Source organism: Suncus etruscus, chromosome 11 (genome assembly GCF_024139225.1).
Source record: "Suncus etruscus isolate mSunEtr1 chromosome 11, mSunEtr1.pri.cur, whole genome shotgun sequence".
Lineage (NCBI taxonomy): Eukaryota > Metazoa > Chordata > Mammalia > Eulipotyphla > Soricidae > Suncus > Suncus etruscus.
Window position 1 is genome coordinate 56,924,271 of NC_064858.1, and position 18,638 is coordinate 56,942,908.

The window sequence follows — 18,638 nt, forward strand, 5'->3', positions numbered from 1 at the left end:
GCCCCAAAACCAAAATAAACAAGTAATCCATTGGAGCTGGTTAACTGGTGCAGTGAAAGGAGGAAAATATTCTTAAGTCATTGAACAGCAGTCCTTTCTGTTCTCTTTTCCAGTAAAGAAGTCTGCCAAGCTACTAATATCATCATGTGTCCTGTGTGTGATAAATACTGTCCATTCATGAGACTTTCAGACAGCTGCCTTTATGCCAAGGTAATTTCATACGCTCACCACTCCTGATTCATATATTCCCAAGTTAGTAACTGCAGTAAAAAAAATCTTTCCAGATCCAAGCATACTAGTCCCAAGGAACGATATTGATTGGTACATACTTGAGCTATGTTTCTCCTAGTACCCAATATAAGAGCAAATTAAAGTAACTACAGGGATCTAGAAGTAGAGTAACCTGGAAAAGGGAGAAGAAGAGTATCTGAGTTGTCAAAAGTAATGGCAGACATCATCCATTCCAGAGTCTTTACTTCCACCAATCCATCAGTATTCACCCTAAAAGAGAGCACAGAACAGCTTCAACTCACTGGGTCTGTCAGGCCTGAATGGATACTGAGCCTTCAATGTATAGTTTAACCCTCCATCTGACATAGGAAACAAACCAGTTTTAGACTTTCATTTCTTATTATGTGTCTGAATGTTGCCCATATCACCAGCATTCAAAGAAAAAGAAGACATAAACTTTTAGAAAATTTTGAAAAATTTTATATTCTGATAATAAAAAGTCTGTTTATAGTTGTCACTTTCTCCAAGGTACAGTAAAATATATTTTATAGATTACTATAGAGCACCAAAAGGGTTATATACTTTGTGAATGTATTATCAATCCTTTCAGTTTGCTATAACATTGGTATGATTTATTCTGCAGGTAGAAGTAAGTTTGACAGTTTGAGATATGAATAGATACTGTTACTGGTGTTTATAATCTAATATATTCTAACAATAAAGTATTTTCTATCTGCCTTAAAGTTATATGTCATAGGTACATGTAATGATAACATTACATATCAGGTACATGTAATAATTACCTGCAGCTTTAACTAAGGTAAAATTTCTATCCTTTCTTTTAGTAAAACTGAAATCTAGATGATAAATTAGTATAGAAACCCTCTTTGAATCTGTTCCCAAACTGCCTGGCAGAAGAACCATGTAGTAGAGCAACTGTTCCTGAGGACTCAGTAGAGCAACTGCTCCAGGGATTCTCTGGACAGTGTTCCAGATATAAGACAGTACATAGAGGGAGCAGCCTCCCCATGATTTATGGTTGCTCTCAGGCTTGATCCAGGCATCCCTCCTTCCTCACACAGAGCTCTGGTTAATGAGATGGACTATTAACCTTTTGACCATTGTTATGCTCCCTAGACACCCTTTAGCTCCACTGTTTATGTTAAACTTCTCAGGTGCTTCACATCCCCCTTTGCTGACCTTTTATATTCCTGACTGTGACACCATGCACAAATTCCAGTGTCTCTTGCCCTATATAAATACTGTTAGATTTGAATAAAGTGTCTTTAGTCATCATCCTGGGGTCTGTTCTTTCCCAGACATCCTTGGTCCCTAACACACCTGAAAAATGGAAGTTGGCTGACTTGGCCAACAAACTCAGGAAATTTGCTAAAAACTACACAAGTGAAAAATGGTTTTTTTTTCAAAGTGATTAAATGAGAGACTAAAAAATGATGCCACTGTAGCATTATTCACAATAGCCAGAATCTAGAAACAACCCAAGTGCCTGAGAACAGAGGATCTGTTAAAGAAACTATCACACATCTACACAGTGGACTACTATTCCAGTGTTAGGAAAAACTATATCATGAAATTTGCTTATTCCTGGATATGTATATGGAGAGTATTATGCTTCATGAAGTGAGTCAAAGTGAGAGAAATAGACATATACTAATCACACTCATTTGTGGGATATATAAAAATAGATAGGATAAATATCCAAAGATAATAGAGACAAAAGCCATGAGGACCAGTCCATGGTAAAAAAAAATAACAGGGGAGTGCAGTTAAGGCAGAGAAGGGACTCCTGTGACAATGATAATTAGAAATGATCAGATATAAACTGGGTGCTAAAAGGAGATAAAGTGATATGCATGATTCCCCTTCAGTAATGATATTGTGAACTACAGTGTCTAAAAGAAAAAAAAAGGAAAAGAAAGGAGAAATATCTGCCACACAGTGGCAATCAGGGAGACAGTGGGAAGGAAACTGGGGACATTAGTGGTGGGAAATGTGCACTAGTAAAGAGTGTTGTATATTGTATGACTGAAAATCAATCATGAACAACTTGTAAATGTGAATCATATGGTGATTCAATTAAGTAATTTATTTATTAAAATAAATAGAAGTTTACAAAATAAAAAGTGATGCCCCCTGAAGCAACCACAATATTACCATCCTGATCTTAAATATACTTACAATACCTAAAAGAATATTCTTTTGTTTTGTTTTGCTTTGGGGCCAGACCCAGGGTTACTTCTGACACTGTGCTCAGAAATCATCTGGCAGGCTCAGGGGATCATATGGGATGCCACGTATCGAATCCAGGTCTGTCCCAGGTAGTCTGCATGCAAGGCAAATGCCCTACCACTGTGCCACCACTCCAGCCCCTAAAATAATATTCTTTTTTACCCTAAAAGAATATTCTTAATTGTGCATTTTAATTGGTGACCAATTTTCAAGTGATAAAATCTACATGAAGAGAACAAATTATCTCTTTCATATTCAGAGCATTTCTCAGTAAAACCAATTAGTTTATGACTCAAAAGAAATATCTTCCAAATAAATCTTGAAAAATCCACTGTATGGTGCAAATACTCTGAAATATTGCATAAGGCATTTGTATATCTAAATATGTCTAAATATCTACATGAAACAAACTATAATAATCAAAATAATATAATTACAAAATTTTGTAAAGGTTTATTGCATATGACAACCAGAAAAAAATTACTTTATGATTGAAAAGGAATATCTTCCAAATAAACTCTGAAAAATACACAAAATAATGACAAATACGTGTTGAGAAGTTGGGGTGGGAAATATACATTAGGATATTATAGATGAGAAATTTAATTAACTGTGATTCCTAATGTTCCCAGGTAACCCACCTCTTTGACAATGGCGCCACTGTCTTCTTTGCTGTTTTCATGGCAGTCTGGGGTAAGTGTGATATGAATTATCACATACTCTTAATTTTTCCTTTTCAAGCCTGACTTTACTATGAAAGGAAAAAGTTTAAGTGAATAATTTTGGCTATTGAATGAAAAATAATGCATTCAGTTGATTTTAAGGATGTAGGTCATTCTATCTGATTGTTCTCCTATCTCTTCTCCCAGACTACTACCAAGCCTGTGATTTGATCAGTGTTGAGTCAGATGCCCACTTGCTGAAAGAAATCAGAGTTACAAAATTCAAAATATAGTTTTATAACACAACTGTCTAAGCAGGACAATTTTTATTGAAGATACTACATATAAGTATCAGGTGCTTGCTGAGTTCCTGCAAAGGCCTGGAATTCACCCTCTTGCACCAAGAGAAGCTTCTGGGGAACCATTGCCAGTTAGTAAGATTGTCAGGATTGCAAAAATACATGTTTGTTATTACAACATAAGCTGTTCCATCTTGCCAGGAAGGTTTTGAAACCTCTTTATATTAAAGTACTGAGTGGGATGGGAGAGATAGATGCTTTGTAATAACCTTTGTGCACAGGGAAACATTTTTGGGCCACTGCAGACAAGACATGCTTAGAATAATTCATCTGCTGAATTGTTTTGTTCAAGTTGACAACTGACTAAATTTTGTGACCCCAGGAAATGTGTTAGTTTAAAAGAAAGAATAATTTACAGGTGTTTCTTTTGCAAAAATCTAGGTTAGCCAATAATAAAAAATATTATAGTTACTATCATAACCACATTGTTGAGGGCTTGTTTAGTACTAAAAACTGTCCTATATTGAGCATCAGCATCTCAGTTTATCTTTATTATCTATTTATATTGTAGTTTATGTAACATGGTTATAATAGTGTTAAACCACTACAGCCACTACAACCTGGGTGGCCCTGGAGGGAGAGAGAAGAGAGGAAAGAGAAGTAGAAACCAAGTGTCTTTATCTTTTATAATATCTTTATTTAAGTACCATGATTACAAACATGTTTGTAGTAGTGTTTCAGTCATAAAAAAGAATAACTCTTTCACCAGTGCAACCTTCCCACCACCAATGTCCCCATCTTCTTTCTCCCACATCCCTCACTCACTACCAGTGTCATGATAGTTGTTAGTGTAGTTATTTCTGTAGTTATTGGTAAGTGCACTCACCAATCTTGGTAAGCTTCATATCTTGGGCTGATCCTTTCAAAAATCATCGCTATTGTCTTTGGGTATACAATACTTTCTTTTCTTTTTTTTAAACCCCACAGATGAGCGAGTCTATTCTGTGTCTATCTCTCTCCCTCTGACTTATTTCACACAGCATAATAGTTTCCATGTCAATCCATGTATAGAAAAATTTCATGAATTCTTCTTCCTGACAGCTGTGTAGTATTCCATTGTGTATATATATCACAGTTTCTTTAGCCACTCATCTGTTTTCAGAGACATCTGGGTTGGTTCCAGATTCTGTCTATTGTAAATAGTACTACAATGAATATAGTATGCAGAAGGCATTTTTGTATTGTTTGTATTGTATATTCCTAGAATATATCCCTAGGAGTGGTATAGATGTAACATATGTGAGCTCAATTTCCAGTTTTTTGAGGAATCTCCATATTGTTTTCCAGAAAAGCTGGACTGGACAACACTCCCACCAGTAGTGAATGAGACTTCCTTTTCCCCATATTCCCACCAGCACTGAGTGTTCTTGTTTTGTGTGTTGTGTTTCTGTCTCTGGTGTGAGATGGTACCTTATTGTTGTTTTGATTAACATCTCCCTGATCATTAGTGATGTGGAGCATTTTTTCATGTGACTTTTGGCCATTTGTATTTCTTCTTTGAAGAAGCTCTGTTCATTTCTTCTCCCCATTTTTAATGGGGTTAGAAGTTTTTTTTCTAGATAGGTTCTGTCAGTAACTTGTATATATTAGATATTAACCCCTTATGTAATGGGTATTCGGTGAATAGTTTATACCATTCTATGGGTGGCCTCTATATCCTAGAAATTATTTCTTTGAGGTGCAGAAGCTTCTCAGCTTAATAGTCCCATCTTTCTATCGCTGCTTCCACTTGTTTAGAGAGTGATGCTTTCTCCTTGAAGATGCCCTTAGTCTCGATATCATAAAGTAAAGTTTTACCTATGTATTGTTCTACAGACCTTATGGTTCTGGATCTGATAGAAAGGTCTTTAATCCATTAGGTTTTGACCTTTGTGCATGGTGTTAGATGGAATGCTGAGTTCACTTTTTTGCATGTGACTGACCAGTTGTCCTAAAATCACTTGTTCGTTCAAAGGGCTTTCCATGCTCCATTTTGCAATTCTTCCATCTTTATCAAATATTAATTAATTGTTTGTCTGGGGAAATTCTGAATACTCAAGGCTACTCCACTGACCTAAGGGTTTGTCTTTTCCAATACCATGATGTTTTAATCACTGTTGTTTTGTAGTACAATTTAAATTTGGGGAAAGTATGCCTCAGATCTTCTCTTTTCCTTAGGGTTGCTTTAGCTATTCATGCTTATTGTTCCAAATGAATTTCAGAAGTGTTTAATCCACTTCTTTGAAGAATGTCTTGGGTATCCTTGAAGGAATTGCATTAAATCTATACAATGCTTTGGGGAGTATTGCCATTTTAATGATGTTAATCCTCCTAATTCATGAACAGGGTATGTGTTTTCATTTCCTGAAGTACTCTTTTATTTCTTGAAACAGTATTTTGTAGTTTTTTTCGTATAGGTATTTTTTGGGGGGGTCACACCCGGCGGTGCTTAGGGATTACTCCTGGCTGTCTGCTCAGAAATAGCTCCTGGCAGGCACAGGGGACCATATGGGACACCGGGATTCGAACCAACCACCTTTGGTCCTGGATCGGCTGCTAGCAAGGCAAACACCGCTGTGCTATCTCTCTGGGCCCTCGTATAGGTTTTCAACCTCTTTAGTTAAGTTTACTTCAAGATATTTGAATTTGCATGGCACTAATATAAATGGGATTGTCTTAATATCCATTTCTTGTCTATTATTATATGTGTATAAAAAGGCCATGGATTTTTCTGTGTTAATTTTGTAGACTGACACTTCTTCATATGAATCTATTGTTTCTAGAAGCTTTTTGGTAGAGTCTTTAGGGTTTTCTAAATATGTATCATGTCATCTGCAAGAAGTGAGAGCTTAATCTTTCGTTATGATCTGGATGCAATTGATATGTTTTTCTTGCCTAATTGCTATGTAAATAACTTCCAGCAGTATGTTAAATAGGAGTGGTGAGGGAGGACAGCCTTATCTTGTACCAGATTTTAGACTAAAGGCTTTGATTTTATCTCCATTGAGAATATTTGTCATTGGCTGTGGTAGATGGCCTTGACTACACTGAGAAAAGTTCCTTCCATTCCCATTGTTTTTTTGTTTTGTTTTTTTTTTTGAGCCACACCCATTTGATGCTCAAGGGTTACTCCTGGCTAAGCACTCAGAAATCGCCCCTGGCTTGGGGGACCATATGGGACGCCGGGGGGATTGAACCGTGGTCCTTCCTTGGCTAGCACTTGCAAGGCAGACACCTTACCTCTAGCGCCACCTCTCAGGCCCCTCCATTCCCATCTTGATGAAAATTTTTATTAAGAATGGGTGTTGAACTTTATCAAATATTTCTCTGTATTTATTAATATGATCATATGGTTTTGATTTTTTGCTGATATGGTGTATTATGTTGTTTTATTTAAATATGTTAAACCATCCTTGCATTTCTGGAATGAAACCTATTTGGTCGTGGTGTATGATCTTTTTGATGAGGTGTTGGATCCTATTTGCCAGGATTTTTGTTGAAGATCTTTGCATCTGTGTTCATCATAAATATTGGTCTGTAGTTTTCTTTTAGTGCAGCATCTCTGTTTGGTTTTGGTATCGGGGTAATGTTAGCTTCATAGAAATTATTTGGGATTGTTTCTGTTTCTTCAATTTTCTGAAAGATCCTGAAAGTATTAGTAGTTCCTCTTGAAAGGTTTGAAAGAATTTGTTAATGAATTTATCTGGGCCTGGAATTTTGTTTTTGGAAAAACTTTTGATTACCATTTAACTTCCACAGTAGTGATGGTTTGTTTATATATGCTAGGTCATTTTGGTTTAAACATGAAAGATTAAAAGAGTCCAAGAATGTGTCCATTTCTTCCATGTTCTCATGTTTTGTGGCATAGAGTTTCTCAACGTAGCCTCCAGTTGCCCTTTGAATCTCTGTAGTGTCTGTATCTCCCCCTTTTCATTTCTAATTTGGTTTATTAAGTTTCTCTCTCCCTTTCTTTGTGGGTTTTGCTAGTGGTTTACCAATCTTGTTTATTTGTTTAAAGAACTAACTTTTGTTTTTGTTGATCTTTTGGATTGTTTTTTTTTTTTTTTTTTTTGGTTTTTGGGCCACACCCAGTAACGCTCAGGGGTTACTCCTGGCTATGTGCTCAGAAGTCGCTCCTGGCTTGGGGGGACCATATGGGACGCCGGGGGATCGAACCGCGGTCCGTCCGAGGCTAGCGTAGGCAAGGCAGGCACCTTACCTTTAGCGCCACCGCCCAGCCCCTGGATTGTTTTTTTTTGGGGTTTCCACTTCATTGATTTCTGCTCTAAGCTTTGTTATTTTATTCTGCTTACCTATTTTTGGTTCTTTTTGTTGATAATTTTCTAATTTTATAATCTGTATCATTAAGCTATTTATGTAAGCTCCTTCTTCCTTCCTGAGGTGTGCTTGCAAAACCATAAATTTTCCTCTTAGTACTGCTTTTGCTGTGTCTCATAAATTCTGATCACTTGTGTCTTTATTGGCATTTGTTTCCTGGAATGTTTTGATTTCCTCTTTGATTTCATCTCTGACACACTGGTTGTTCAGTAGTGAACTGTTTAATTTCCTGCTGTTAAAGTTTTTATTCTGTGTCCCTTTGTAGTTCATATCTAATTTTAGTGGTTGTGATCTGAGAAGGTAAACAGTACAATTTCTATTCTCTTGACATTATGGAGATATGTTTTATTGGCCAGCAAGTGGTCTATCCTGGAGAAGGACCTATATTCATTGGAGAAGAATGTACATCCAGTTCTCTGGGGATGGAGTGCCATATATATATACTGGGCCACTTTCATCCATTTTTCTTTTCAGGGCTAGTATATTCTTGTTGGGTTTCAGCCTAGTTAACCTATCAAGGGGAGACAGGACAGTGTTGTGGTCTCCCACTATTATTGTATTGCTTTTGATACCTTCTTTCAGATTTGTCAACAATTATATTAAATTTTTTCTGGTCCCTTATTGGGTGCATATATGTTTAGGAGTGTGATTTTTTCCCTGCTTTATATATCCTTTGATTAGTACAAAATGTCTATCTTTGTCCCATATAACTTTTTTCAGTCTAAAGTTTGTGTCATCTGATATTAATTTGGCCATTCTAGCTTTTAAAGGAGTTATTTGCTTGGATAATTGTCCTCCAACCTTTGATTTTGAGTCTATGTTTGTTCTGACTGTTCAGATGTGTTTCTTGTAGGCACAAAATGTTGGGTTCAGCCTTTTGATCCATTTTGCCACTCTGTCTCTTAACTGGTGAATTTAGTCCATTGACGTTGAGAGAAAATTGTCATGGAAATTAATATCATCTTTGTGTAGGAATTTGGTATGTCTGTTGGTTTGTCTTGTCTTAAAGTAAACCTTTCTGTTTTTCTTTTAAGGCTGGTTTGAGTCTGTAAAGATTCTGAGTTGCTGTTTATCTGTGAAGCTGAAATTGAGTCTGGTTGGATGCAGTATTGTAGGTGAAGAATTAATTTCATTGAGTTTTGTCACTATATCCCACCACTGCCTTCTGGCCTTCAGGGTTTCTTGTGAGAGATCTGCTGTAAATCTTAAGGATGCTCCTTTGAATGTAATTTTCCTTTTTGATCTTGCTGCTTTCAGTATTCTATCCCTATCTGTGGATTCATCATTGTGACTAGGATGTGTCTTAGGGTGCTTTCTTTGGGTCTATTTTATCTGGCACTCTTTGGGCATGCAGAATTTGATTGCATGCAGTCTTTAGCTCTTTGGGAGTTTCTTTGCAATAAGACAACAGTCCTTGACTGTTGATGCTTCCTGGGGATTTTCTTCCTGGGTCTCTGGAACTCCAATGATTCTTCTGTTGTTTCTGTTGAGTTTATCAAAGACTTCTATTTTTATCTGTTCACATTCCCTGAGTATTTTTTCCATTGTCTGATCATTTGCTTTAAGGCTCTTTTCCAATCTCTTCAGTTGTATGGACTTTTTATGCAACTCATCCTCCAACTCACTGATTCTATCCTCAGCTACTCTTACTCTGTTGGAGAGGCTTTCCATTGAGGTTTTTATTTTGTCTACTGAGTTTTTCAATCCTGTTATTTATTTTTGGAGTTTTCTGATTTCTATCTTAATATCCTCTTGATTCTTATTTGTGATCCATTCAACTTGATCATGATTTCTTTGAGTTCTATGAACATTCTCCATATTTCTTCTCTAAACACCTTATCTGAGAGGCTAATTAGGTTGTTGGCAACTGTCCTGTCATCAGAGCTGCCTTCTTTATTCTCTATGTATGGTGTTTGCCTATGTTGTTTACCCATTGTCACACTTGTAGCATGGGTTTTTTTTATCTGTATGGTAGGGTTTGTGAAGCAAAGTGGAGCAGCTGTGCTCCTCTCGCTTCACCTTTTGTGGACAGGACAAATCACCTCTGAAGAAGTGATCTCAGGGAACAGTCTAGGCTCTGAGGATCAAAGTATGGGACACAGGACAGCAGAGAATCAGAGCACACAGCAGCAATCAGCTCCATCTTTCTTTTCTTTTTTTTTTAAAGTTCACACCTGGTAGTACTTAGGGCTTACTCCTAGTTCTGTACTCAGAGGTCATTCACTCACTCCTGGTAGTGTACAAGAGACCAAAGTGTTGCTAAGATTGAACTTGAGTCAACCACAGGCAAGGCCCTACTGTTTTTTTTTTCTCTGTCCTATCAAATATTTGCTTTCCATATGTTATAGTCCTCTTTATTGTTTTTAGTAATTTCACTGACATGTGCTATTTTATTTATATTTACTCTTTTGAGGTTTTGTGAGCTTCTTGGATCAATAGATTTATAGTTTACATAAAATTTCAAAGATTTCCAGAATCATATTCCCTAGATATAGGTAGTCAGAAATATTGCCAATTGGAAGTGTATTAAACAACCCAATATAGACCTAAAGGCCATTTGTCCCTTCTTTAAAAATTTTAGTTATTTATGTCATGGTACTTCCTGTGCTGTTTTCTGTGTTGTTTTTAATCATTTGCCTTTAGGTTTATTGATATTTTCTTTTGAAAATTCTAATTTTCTGATAATCCTATTCAGTGCGTTTTACTTTTTGTTCTTGCATTTTTATTATAAATCTCAATTAGATATTTTAATATATATTACTACTCTAATTGTGCTCAAATTTTATTTACATTATTGATATAAGAGACAGCTTTTATAGTTGTTTTATCACCTTTGTTCTATCACTTCTATCAGTTCTAAATACTCAAATTTGAATTAATTTGTTTTTTTCCTACTTAAAGACTTTATTTTTCTTTTTATATACCTGGGTTTTTAATTAAATGCTAGAAGCTGTTGACTTTCAGTGTTTATTATGTTTTATTTTAGACTTTGTTCAAGCATGAAAACTAGTTAAATTGAAGTATTCTTTTTCCTTTAAGACTTATTTTCAGCTTGTTATGGTAATCCCAGAAATCCAGAGACTTTTGTTATAGCTCTCATAATAACCTATGAATGATAGTATCTCACTACTATAATAATAAGATTTTGAGACACTTTATGCCTTCTATGAGCTCCGGAGTTGTTTTGACACTATCAAATAACTTTATATTGTTTTATCCTGTGAATATCAAGGTGGAAGAGACTTCATTGCTGGAATGGTTTTCTTTCAATGTAGCTCTTTCATCTTTTGCATTTGGACTCACAAATAATAACCAACTTACCCTCTACTACTCTAACCCATCTAGCCCCATGCAGTCATTTGGTTCCCACTGCCTGAGCTGTAGCCAGATATTTCCTTTAAGCAAAGAGTTCAGACACTCCTAGGATTTGTCTTGCAAGTGATCTTGTCCAAAGCAGATTGTGGTTATTTCTTGTATGTATCAGTTAATATTTGTGTATGAAAGCAAAAGAAGTCAGAATGGTACAGTGAGATGGTTTTTCATAAGAGGAAAGCAAGCTTTCAGATGGAGCCTTAGAGAATTACAGTTCCTTGGGGAAACTCATTATCTATAATGTCTCCTCATATTTATCACTTTGGAAATGCCTTTGGAGTTTCAAAACAAATTTTACTTGGGGAAGTATATTTTTCATCTAGCTTTTTTGCACACTAGTGCATAATCTGAAGAGTAAGAATTTATGATAGCAATATTATTATATAGCAATCATCTAAAAAACTTTCATCTCATGTTGGGATACTTAGGAAGTCAAATTAGCCATCATCTAAAAATTAGTGCATCTAGCAAAACTCGTAGCACATCAAAAGATGTAATTAATTGTTAAATGAGTGGAAGAAGAGACCGAAATTTTTTCTGTTTGATTTAGTAACTCATATCCCATAACATACAATACATCTAAATACTGGTACTTTTCAGAATACCCTCCTACTAGTCTACTTTAGATAAAGCTGAGTCAAATTTATGCTCTCTACCCTTGTTTTTCCAACTCATGGGTTGGAAATCCTTCTGTAGCAGTAGAATCAATGCTGATATTTTTACTAGAAAATGTGCCAACATCAATAATTGAACTTGGGCTTCATAAGTGTAGTAATATCCCTAAACTTCTTGGATCTTGAAATTACCATATATGGTATATTTGAGTATTTACACTACCCGCTTATTTATTTTCAGTTTTTTGTACTATTACTACAATGAAAGTTACTTCCGATGTTATAACTGGTAAAGTATTCTGTTTGGTCTTAAATAAATTTTTAATGTTACTTTATTAAAGTTGATTTAAATACACTTTTAATCAACTGTGTATTTGATTAATACACAATTAAATAACTATGTATTTATTATTTGTTGGGGGGTTCACAGGATACTCATTATTCCTGATTTTTACTTGGGAATCACTCTTTGTGGGCACAGGAGATCATATGGGGTGGTGGGAATTTAACTGGGTTGACTGAACTCAAGTTAAGCACCATACCCACTGCACTATCTTTCTGGCCCTTAATTTTTAATTTTGTATGTTTGTTTATGTACCATATCTAGAAATTCTCAGGGGTTACTCCTGGCTCTGTGCTCAGAAATTACTTCTGTCAGTGATCACAGGACCATATGGGATGTCAGGGATCAAACCCAGGTTGGCTATGAGCTATGCAGACATCCTATCTGCTATTTGATAACTCAGTTCTCAAGTTTTAAGGTTTTTTTAAGTTTGTATTTTAAGTTTATAAGTCTTATTTTTTTTGCCTACTTTTCTCATGACTTAAATAAATCTTGGCATATTTGTGGTAAATGAAATATGAAAACATGTACCCCTAAAACATATAAATGCTTATTCTTGTAAGTCAATGTTATATCAACAAGAAAATAATAGAAAAAGAAAAATACATAGCATGTTGTTTAATTAGAAAGATAATTGGTAACCCACTTATCTATATTCTTATATCCCAGGAGTTCTGTTATTCTACTAGGCCTTTCTGTTTTGATTTTCAAATCAACTTAATTTCATTCTAAATGAAATCTCTAGTTTTTCATTATGTTTGATGCAAGCTTAGTAATTCTCAGAAAATAGTCAGCTAAGTTGAACTAGAAAGTCTGATATTCAAGGGGCGCGTACACAAATAGCCTTCATTCTTGGTGACAGCTTCATTATTCAGTGGTACAGTTATCAGCATTGTTTTCAGCATTGTTTTCTTTGAAACTGTCTTTGCCTTCTCTGCTTGTTCCAGCAACAGTGTTCCTGGAATTCTGGAAAAGACGGCGAGCCGTCATTGCTTATGACTGGGATTTGATAGACTGGGAAGAAGAGGAGGTTTGTATTGTTTACCTAAGAATATCTTTTTATTTTAGATGTTACTTTATTAAAGTTGATTTAAATATATTTTAATCAACTGCATATTTGACTAATCCACAATCAAATAACTATTAATCAATGCATTAACTGATCCATTCACTGCATAATAAAAACATTAAAAAAAAACACCTCTGTTTTTCTTGGAAATCATCAATCAGGGTTTAGGTTTTCGAATTTATGTAGTTACCAATAGCACCACTGACAATAAATCTGGTATCTCTGATATCCCAAATTTTTCTGAATTTGATATACTTGAGAACTATTTTTAAAAATGCACATCACCACTCAGTATACAATCCCTCTGAGTTGTCACTCTGTTCTGATTGGTGTCAAGTATCCCCATAAAACATTTTAATACCTATCCTGGCAATAAATTTTAATCAGTATAAAAATGTAATAGCAGAATATCTATGTAAGAATATATGTAAACACAAATCTATATCAATGCAGCATTTTGATTTCTGGATAGAATAAAGTTGCATAGTTACATGTATAGGTAACTCTGTTACTTATTTAGGTGGAAGAGGCATCTGAAGGTGGAGGTAGAGGAAGTATCTGAAAATGGGTAATAAGAGTTGCTTCAGTTTCCTGTTATGATCAATTTTCAGCAGGAGGATTAACATATTAGAACTCTAGGCACATAGAGGAAATTTCCTGACAGAACTACTCCAGGAAAAGAATTTGGTGAATGTTCCAGGATCCTGAACTGTGTGCAGATATGCACAGGCTCAGAAATATTACCTGGAGTGAATACTGAGGGAAAACATTACACAGCCTTCTTGGTAAATGTGGCCATTTATAGGGCCATCACTGAATGAAATCATTGAGGAGGTTTTATTCAGTCCTTCAGGTTGCATAGTCTTTATCACTATCACTATCTTGCCTCCTATACCAGTACCCTATAATGGTTCCTCATTCATGTCTGTTCCTCATGCCTGCTTTCATCTTATACATTTCTGTCATAAATCTAAAGTCTCATGCAGGGCTTTGTTACCTTGATCTCCATTGCTTTTCCTTCCAGTACTTTTCCTTGAAAGCCAACCCAGTGCTCCTCTTTCCTGCCCCTACACCACAGTGCCCTACCTCTCCTCAGTGCCATTTCCTTTTTTTTTTTTTTTTTTTTTTTTTTTTTTTGGTATCTGGGTCACACCCGGCGGTGCTCAGGGGTTACTTCTGGCTATCTGCTCAGAAATCGCTCCTGGCAGGCACAGGGGACCATATGGGACACCGGGATTCGAACCAACCACCTTTGGTCCTGGATCGGCTGCTTGCAAGGTAAACGCCGCTGTGCTATCTCTCCAGGCCCAGTGCCATTTCTTAAAAGCCTTTCTGAGTCACTATCAGATAAACTACTCAAGAATGTGACATTGTGTGGCCAGAGCGATAGCACAGTGCTAAAGTATTTGCCTTGCACATGGCTGACCTAGGGCGGACCTGGGTTCAATTCCAGGTGTCCCATATGATCCCCCTCACCAGGAGCGATTTCTGAGCGCATAGCCAGGAGTAAACCCTGAATGTCACCAGGTGTGGCCAAAAAACCCAAAACAAACAAACAAAAGAATGTGACATTGATATTAATGACTCTCCCAAGAGATGCATGCGGTTTGTTATTCTTTTGGGACTTTTCTTGTTTGCTTTATTTAGGGCCACACATGACAGCTCAGGGCTCATTCTTGGATCTGTGCTCAGGGATCATTCCTGGAGGGACTCAAAGAAACCCAACAGAGCTGGAGATCTAACTCAAGTTGGCAGCATTCAAGGCAATTGTCTTGTATTATCTCTCTAGCCCTTAATGCGTATTTTTATTGAGGCTTTATGATTTATAATACTATTAATGATGATTCTTATGCACCTAATTCTAACACCACACTCATTGCCAGTCATACCTATAGACTCTTCTATAAATATAATTGATAATTTTAGTCTTGTATTAGGCAGAGGTCATCTTAAGAGGATTTTTTGTGTGGTTTTTGTTTGTTGCCTTTGAACACATCTTGTGATTGTCTTTCTTTTGCTCATGAACCCATCTGCATAGATTTAGAGATGACTTCAGAATTTTTCATTCTTGTTCTTTGATAAAACCTCTTTCATGCTTTTGTAAGGAGACTCAAAAAAAATCACCTGGCTTCCTCTGTGTAAGTTGTTTGATGTTTCTGGTTTCTTGTTATATGCACCTTCCCATGGATGGAAAACATATTTCCTGGGAATCTGAATTGCCACTAAGCAGTTGTTTGTATCTCTTAGACAAATTACTTTTGGACTTTTTTTTTCTCTAAAGAAGAGGCTTGATTAAATTTCCCCCTTTTGCCTATCACATATGTGTGATAGGTAAAGAAACTTTAGCCACCCTAGTTTAAAAGTCATGATTATACTGTGGGTGAGCCCAAGACCTGATCCCTTGAGAGCAGACATATACCTTGTACATATGGAGTCTCCTCACTCAGCTCCTGCTAATGGGTTTAGATCACCAAACTATTCATTATGCACACCTCTACACAGGGGCCTCCTTCAGTAATCTTGTGTAGTTCCAAATTCCAGTTTGGGATTTTCTGCAGAAATGTATTGCTGTGACTCTCATTGTGCTGTATCTAAATACCCAGGCATGCTGCCAAATTATTTCTTAGCAATAACCAGGGTATTAGGGTGCATGGCTTCCAATGCAAAATACCACAAGAAAAAACTACACAAAATACATTTTTGTGGCCTTCAACCACAGAAATGTGTTTAATCACAGTCCTGTGAATGGAATTTGAGAGTAAAGTATTGACAGGAATTTTTTCTTAAGGGATCCCAGGAAAGAAGGGTCTGTTCAGGGACTCTATCTTTGACTTCAAAAAAATCACCCCCTCCAATTTCTTACATTATCTCCTTTGTACTGACCTAGTGTCATTATTCTGACTTAATCTCTTCTATAAAGACTCTATCTCATAACTTCACACAGTATTTTAGGTAGTGGACACCATCCAACCCTTTGTCCCCAAGGATACAAGTTAGGTCCATGAATGGCTCAGAAACTTGAATGATTAGCCCTAGTCACTATTATGATTCAGCTTAATAATTTTTTGTTTGTTTTTTGTGTCACACCCAGCATTGCTCAGGGATTTCTCCTGGCTCTGAGATCAGATATCACTCCTGGCAGGACAGGGAACCATATGGGATGCAGGATTTAAACCACCATCTGTCCTAGATCAGCTGCATACAAGGCCTACCGTTGTGCTATCTCTCTGGCTCCTCAACAGGATACATTTTCCCCTCCCCCAACGATAAATTTTTAAGTTTTTCTGAAGAGACAGAAAACTCCGTCTGTTGTGTTTATATCTACAAGTATAGATAAATAAAAGCCCCTTTAAGATAAATGAATCCCTAAAATTAATAGAAGCTCCTCATTTTCTATCATGGAGTGAAATCTGAGATTGAGCTAAATCTGCAGCAGGTGGGCTCTGCCAAGCTCTTGCCATTCTTCATATTCAGTATCCCCATGGCTTCACTTCTGACAGTACCTTTATCCTTGAGTCTGCACATTTATAGCTGGATTAACTCATCTCCATTTCACCAAATCTTCTTTCACTTTCCTCTTCCATGATGCTCAAAAGAAATATTTACTCAATTAATCTCATCCACTTGAGCTTCTTTTGCTGAGCCCATAATTATCTTGCAGCCAGAAGCTTTTCACATTGCATGGAACACAATGACAAAACAAAAATAAAACTGCAGCTTGATTTAGAATTAATAGGGCTTTATTTTAGCTGTATTTGAAAGCTATTTACCTTGTTATCAAAAAACTTGTTATCAAAAAGAATTCATTTTAAAATTATTGGCTAAAAGTGAATGGCTTTTATAGAAGGTGTCTTTTAAAAAAGAAACTTGACCATGTTTTAGCTGCCTAAATTTGAAAATATAAAAGAAACACTAAGAATAGGTTTCCATTATCACTCACAAAATAGATTCCTTACATTCTACTATTCAGATGCTTTATTTCTCCTAATAACCATTTCCTGGAAATAAAAGTAAAAGCTTAACTAGCTGTTTCAAACCACTGGAGCCTGAATGGGAAGTTTCTTTCTTCATTCACAGTTTCTGACTTTAAGCCTGGTTTAATAGGATCACAGGCACTTCACTGGGCTAAGTGAAACAAAATATTTTTTGTATTGTCCCATAACCTCCTCAATATATATTTAATTATATGTGGATGCATGTAATGTATACATTATATATGTTTATAAAATGTGTTTTTTTTTTCAGGAAGAAATACGGCCCCAATTTGAAGCCAAGTATTCCAAGAAAGAACGAATGAATCCTATTTCTGGAAAGCCAGAACCATATCAAGCATTTGCAGATAAATGCAGCAGACTTATTGTTTCTGCTTCAGGAATATTTTTTATGGTGAGAAACTTTCAAAAACACTCTGATGTATTTCATAAAGTATAAATCTGCAGCATAGTAAGAAGAGTTGCATCAAACATTTGCCTACTTCTACAAAATAATGCTTGTAATACAGATTGTTATTTAATCTTCACACTCAGAGGTCTTTAGGGATGGAATTGTAGAGACTGTTTCAGGTGGAATGATTGAGACTCCAAACATTTAAAGTGGTTGCCTGGACTTAGCCAGTAAACTTACTGAGCTCAGATCCTTTGTACCAATCTGATATTCTTTCTAAGTGTTTCACTACTACACATGATGAAATGAGCTCAAAATATGAGAGAATCTCCAGCAGCAATTTCATTATGCCCATGTAGGGAATGAATTATAGCATGACCTAGTATATGAAATGTAAGCAGATGAACAAAACCAAATATATGTTATCTGAAACTATACTATAGGCAGTTGAACTCTAATTTTTTATTAGTTTTAAAAGTAAAACTTTTTAAATTCTTTAAAATTAATTTCCAAATTCATAAACAACTATATCAGTATGGAAAGCATTCACTAGAAGCTGGGTGACTCTTCCTCAAGATAAGTTGTTTCAGAACAGGGAAGATAGCTCCAAGGGCTGAAGCACTTGGCCTGCATACAAGAGACCCAGGGTTTGAAACCAGGGATCTCTTGACCTCAATCCCCATTACCACCCAGTATGACACAGTGTAGTTAGCTATACTGCTACCAGCATTACTGGGCCCTTGAACAAAACTTTAAGGCGCCATGCCAAAGCCAATTATCTCAGAAATTGCCCTTGCACTCTAGAATTACCAAGGAGACATCCCAAGAAAAAAATGACATCATTTTATCACTAACTTTGACCCTGCTAATTACTGAATAAAGTATTTCTTTTTTTGTTTGTTTGTTTTATTTTTGGTTTTGGTTTTTGGGTCACACCCATCAGCGCTCAGGGGTTACTCCTGGCTCCATGCTCAGAAAATCGCCCCTGGCAGGCAGGGAAGACCATATGGGATGCCGGGATTTGAACCACCGTCCTTC

The 18,638-nt window shown here is 36.2% G+C and overlaps 1 protein-coding gene across 2 annotated transcripts in view; it reads left to right on the forward strand.

The window, feature by feature from the left end:
• ANO4 (anoctamin 4) overlaps positions 1-18,638 on the forward strand; it is a 388,617-nt gene that overhangs the window by 295,041 nt on the left and 74,938 nt on the right. For both annotated transcript variants that reach the window (XM_049782805.1, XM_049782803.1), the window contains exons 13-16: positions 114-210; positions 3,114-3,174; positions 13,096-13,178; positions 17,463-17,603. In XM_049782805.1, coding sequence (XP_049638762.1) covers positions 114-210; positions 3,114-3,174; positions 13,096-13,178; positions 17,463-17,603 — 382 coding nt within the window. The remainder of the gene's footprint in view (positions 1-113; positions 211-3,113; positions 3,175-13,095; positions 13,179-17,462; positions 17,604-18,638) is intronic.